The 6015-nt window shown below is 30.6% G+C and overlaps 1 protein-coding gene across 1 annotated transcript; it reads left to right on the forward strand.

The window, feature by feature from the left end:
* Window positions 1-391: 391 nt before the first annotated feature.
* LOC118754000 (transcription factor mef2A-like) lies at window positions 392-1014 on the forward strand (the record flags this gene model as incomplete). The annotated part of the gene is made up of 1 exon (XM_036488871.1): window positions 392-1014. A coding segment is annotated over one exon (623 nt), but the record flags the coding sequence as incomplete, so codon positions are not given.
* Between the last annotated feature and the right edge of the window lie 5001 nt (window positions 1015-6015).

The following is a 6015-nucleotide window of genomic DNA, read 5'->3' on the forward strand; positions in this document are numbered from 1 at the left end:
AAAAAACAGTGCATCAATTGATCAACTCCAAAATCAGCTCCCAGTTATTTGTAACAGTATTAGAATTTTGAAAAAAATACTCCTGACGTGATAGTATCTGACTGAAAATCAATCTCAGTCAAAGACAAGTACTGTGATAATATTTACAGTTTCATCCAAGATTTATCGATAAAAAAGTTTTAAGTTTAATATGTCAAATCAAGTTATGAAACGGTAGAAGCATTTAACACTTCCTTTTATAGTTAAATATAATATTCTACAAATTGATTTACTATAAAATTCTTTTACAATTAGAATTCTTTTAAGTTTATGTCTATCCTTTTCCTATTTCCGTTTTGTTTTGGTTCACTTTTATTTCTTTTCTTTTTCTGCTCTCTTTTGTTGTTTCCAGAACAAATAAATGCAACAACTACCGCCTGCATGCCCTTGAACGGGCATCTGCTCACTGCAGCTTCGTCAATCGCCAACGCCAACATCAGCATCTATTCTCATACCAATGCAGTACTAGCAGCGACCAACAATCGCCCTCCTGCTGCAGTTATCGGTGTTCCTCCTGTTTCTACCGTGGCTGTCAGCGTCAATGGCACTTCATTGAATACTTCAAGTGGCGGCAATAACTATACTAATCCGCCTATATTCAACCACCCGCCCATCATTTCACCCACATTCATCGAACACAAGTACTCGGCGAATACTTTCAAAGAGAAATTTTTGGCAAACCTGCGTGCCAACCATAGTAGCGCCCACAAATCAAATAATAATATCAATGGTAGTAGCAACAATAAACAATCGTCTGACAATTGCAATGCTACTACCAATGACAGTAACAACAATAATGGCAACAATGCCAATGCGGTCGCTAATGAAGCTGGTACCGATAATTTGATGGGCAATCACTCTAGCAGCGACTCAACAGCCAACGCTACTGTCGGTATCGATGACTTGTGTTCCATACAACAGCAATTAAGTGAAAACTATAATAAGAACACGATTTATCAGAAGACAATAAATTGAACGCTTTCAATGAGACGACCAGCTTCGAAGTGGTGAAGTTGCGGAGCTGCGTGCAATATCCACGTATTTATATATGTATCTCCTATATATATAAATAATACGGTAAATATTTGGCTGTGACGAAGATGACGAAGACTACAGAAAGGCAAAGCGGCGAGTGCAACAAACAAAGAAATTAAATTCAAAAAGTATAATAATTAAATAAACAACAATGCACGAGAGAGAATTGAAGGCTGGGGTAAAAGCTGAAGATAAATGGTGGGTGCAAATTGGGCGGTTAGTTGAGATGCTATGACACTCCTCATAATTGCGAGGTAAAGCTTAATATTTTTCAGTGTCGTTTTGAGCTATACGATAATCTGCATATTTTTTGTATTAGTTAAAGCTTTTTGTTTAAATTTAAATCATATTTCACGATTATTCTTTTTCGTAATTTCATCGCATTGAATTCATTGTACACATTTTTTGCTTTAAATACGAGATTTTGTCAAACATTTATTTACATAATTGGATTTAAATAAAAAAAGGGGCCGCAAGGCCTCTGATGTAATACAGAAACTGCAATATGAAAATAATACGATTTATAAATCAAAACTTTGTTTATTTTTCTGTGGCGAGACTTTTGTCAAACGTTTGGTTTCTGTAATTACTTTTAGGCGACTAATAATTCCATTGCAACAATCGTTACAGAATCGTCCTTTTTTAACCTGTGCATGTAGTATAATTAAGTATAATAGCGAAAACAAATTCTTAAGTATGTGTACTATCAGCAACTAACATAACGGAATGACTTTTACATTCTTATACAAAACTAAACTGTCTTTAATTTTTGGTATCCAATGTCTCAGCAGACCAAATGTTCGCAAATCATACCGCCTGCGCCGGGTTTTACAATCAAAAAAGTTTTCACGGTTTTCTGCTCACATGCGACCTTGTGTGCGGACATTTAGCCAGACTCGCTAAAGGCTCGTGTGTTGGTCAGCTGGGGTAAAACATACTGCCTATAAATGCCTAAATTTATCAACAAAATTACTCTTTTGTATTTTGCTGTTTGTATTTGCAGCGTAAACTTTTTGAATCTTTTTGGGAGGGAAAAGTATTTTAAAATACTTTTATACAATATTTACAGCGAGTGCAAATTTAAGAATTTCATGTCGCTAGCTGAGTTAAAAGTTGCTAAGTCCACTTTTTATGAAAACTCATGTTTTAAATAAAAATACAACGTTTCGAAAAGGAGTATGATCCATACTTGTTTTATGTTTTTTCGTTTATATTCAATGAAAGGACAATTTGCTAAGTCCAAAAGAAGCTCCGATAATTCCATGAGGCCAAAATAGAACGAAATCTTTTAATAAAGATCGAATCCCTCTGATTTGTATGGAGTTTTGCTTTGCTTTAAAAAGGAAAAATGTTGTATTCAAAGTTTTGCGAAATAGTACTTGAAGAAAATGGCCATACAAATTTTTTTCCTCCTGTAAAATTTTTAAATTGGGACTTAGCAACTTTTCACTCTAAGCTAGCGATACATGGACATATGTATGTAATCGAGCAAGCATGAATTTTCGAAATAATTTCGTAATTGAATTTGGGTTATCAGACTAAGTATTGGCAGTGCACATTGATTTCATTGCCTTTGGCTGCGTACTCGATGCACTTAAATAAGTCTCTACCAAAAGCTAATAAGGTATATAAAAAAAAAAATAAAAAATAAAAATTATCGTAACTAACAAAACTCGCTGTACCAAAAACTATCTCAAAGGAATACAAGCATTATCCTAAACTCATACTTACCCATTTACATGAATATATATGTATGTATAAAAAAAAAATATAATAGCATTCGTAATGTTACGCAAAGGCACTTGTAATAAAAATTAGGAAAATTATTTATACTAAAAATCTCGATAAAAAAAAATTACATACACACATGCAAATGTATGTAAAAGTAAGCTTTAAGGCCAAATTTGCATTTCTTTCCACGCGAACTAGCTGCCGCCAGTTTTTCATATCCTTACCTCTCAGTCTTACTACTGTCTCTTAACACACTCGCTCTTAAATACAATAGTTTATGGCCATTTTCACAGTAGAGAGTTGTCTCATATTCGGGAGTTAATCAACAATTAACTTCTGAATATGATTACACTCTACACTGTTAAAACAGCCCTTTTTAGCCTGTCAAATCATTTGATTTTAACTTTTTCTGTAGCAAAATGTAACGCTATTTGTATATGCTACGTATGCATATGAAAATTTGTTTATTCTCTTTAACTAGTCACTATTCTTATAGGCAAATTATAACTAATTTATGGTTTAAAAATCGTATTTATAATTATTTTTGTACATAATGGTTAGCGTAGTTGGTAAATAGTGAAATATTAGGTGCGTTAATTTGCCGATTAGTTTGAAGATATGATGTCAAATGATTGAAATTAATAAAATATGTATGTATCTAGTAACTATGTATTTTTTCTTTAAAAGAAACCCTTGAAGTAAGAAATAAAAATAAACAAGCGAATGCCTACTTGGTAAGGAGCACGGCGTTTTCTTTTCATGATTTTTGTTAATGGTCGTCGCCTTTACAATGCGTCTATGTACAATTCATTAAGAAGTTATACGCTCTGTTCACTTTTGTGCGTGTATTAAGAAGTTAAAATTGAATGTTAAAAATAATAAAATGGTTTACATAGAAAGTATGATTATCAAAAAATAAAAAATAAATAATAATTGAATTGTGAAATAAAGTCTTAACCCATACAGCTAAAGAATATCGCTTTTCTATGCCTACTAGTATGAGTGTGTTCAAGGTTCCAATTATTGTACTACGTAAAAATACATACATATGAATACATAAAGCATAAAGCTCTAAAAAAAAAACCTAATTCAAAAGGTTTGTAATATTTGTATCTAATAATCAGCCTAATCGCCAACCCCATGTGAATAAATCGTTACCATAGTTTAACAGGCAAAACAAAAACAAATTGGGAAACTTTTTTTGTTTTGCTTTATAATTTTTGGCAATATTTGTCCACATGGAACTCATAATATGGCCGAATAGAGCGATTAAAAAAAGCTTGACATTAGTTTTGTTGTAACGATTTCTTTATCTTATTTGGTTTTAGAAAATATGTGCATTTGATGTTTCTGCTGTCGAAAGTAGAATTTATTAAATCGTTACCTAAACCAACTCCCGTTTGCAATCCCAGCAGATAGTTTCAGGAGCTAAAAACCCTTGCAAAAGGATTTCTTGAGTGTCGCGAGGCCCTCCACTCTGCGTTTCTTTCTCCTTTCTTTTGTGTATGGAGTGGCACAAAGTGAAGGTCTTCTGCTTTTGCTACCCATAGAAGGCACTTTCGAGGAGTTCCTTCAAAGCTGCTTCTTTAATTCATAAAAAATCATACTTTGAGGTATTTATTTAAATTTATTAAATATGTTTTATTGCAACTTAAAATGAATATGTTAAATTCATTAGTAATGATAAATAATATTAACTTCCACATTCGCGTAAATTGTAAATAAAAAAAAACCCTTCAATAAGGCTTGCAAGGAAGCACTTTTTTCGTGGGCAAACTTTTAGAATCGCTTCACTTAAACTATATTCACATTACAGCATAAATTACTTTGATTTGGTCAAATTACTTCACCTAAATCAAGTAAGTTCACATTTTCATTCAAAATGTCTATAGCACGTGTACGTACGAGTGTGTAGTTTGTACTTGATTTCAAAAAACAAATGGTAGCATACCTTAAGGTATGTTTTCAAATTTCTTCAACAGTGGAGGTTAAAATAAATGAATGACCGTTTTTCCTTCAATTGCTTCTTGATTTATGATAAATTATTTCATTTCTATTTACAGCCCGATTCTATGCACTTGATAAATTGAAAATCTTTATAATTTGTCAATTTTTTATTATTCATCAAGAATTTGTATTCTAGCACAGAAATAAAAGTTATTTTCTTGACAAATTAACAAGTTTTAAAATGCCTTTGACAAATTGAAATTTGATAAAATTTCTTTACAAAAAATATATATAAAGAAAACACAGAATAGGGCGGTTAATTTATTGACAGATTTTACAAAGCGAAATTACTTGATTTCAGCATGATTTGCTTATAAATTACAAATGAGCCGTAAATTACGATGATGTGAATATGCTTTAAGAAGGCCTACCTTAATTATCTTCTGGGATTCTCAATTCTATGTAATTTTCTTTTAATTTGAAGAACACTCTTCATTTGATTTTAACAAGCGGTATATAAAATATACACTGAAATTGCTATCTCTTAACCACCAACCCAAGTAGGACTAACAATTAAAAAAACTTAGTTCAGTTTTATTCATATATGTAAATACATATGTACATACATACATACATATGTATGTATATATGTAATTGTAAAAAATATTTAAAAAAAATTACACCGTAAAAAAATTTTAAATGAAATAAAAATTAAAAAAAATAAAAATAAATAAAAGAAAAAAAAACAATAAAAAGTGAAAACATTGAAGAAAAAATATTTCATCTTATATAAGACTGCTGTGTTTTGTTCGTAAAACATATATGTATACTATGTAAAATTATTATAGTAATAATTGTCAATATATTGTACTATACAAAGCAAACAAAATATCAACAATACAATAACTAATCACGATTATAATATTAATATTTTTATGTAAAGCATTATCCTTAGCATACAATATTAAATATACAAATGTGTAAAAATATGCACACACTACATACATATGTATTTAAATATGAATAACAATGTAATGATATTGAAATGAAAGGCAAGGAATGTTAGTTAAATATAAAAAAATATATTTCTTTTTTGCTTTATGTGATCTATTACCTAAATACCTTCATACATTATACATACACAAACATACATAACTACATATATACTAAGGTGTATACACATACATACATACGTACAGTATATATATACACACATATATATAATTGGAAAAATAAATGGTCCTTTGAAAAATGTCAAACTAC

The sequence above is a fragment of the Rhagoletis pomonella genome, unplaced genomic scaffold, assembly GCF_013731165.1.
Source record: "Rhagoletis pomonella isolate Grant_MI unplaced genomic scaffold, Rhpom_1.0 Rhpom_scaffold_03178, whole genome shotgun sequence".
Taxonomy (NCBI): domain Eukaryota; kingdom Metazoa; phylum Arthropoda; class Insecta; order Diptera; family Tephritidae; genus Rhagoletis; species Rhagoletis pomonella.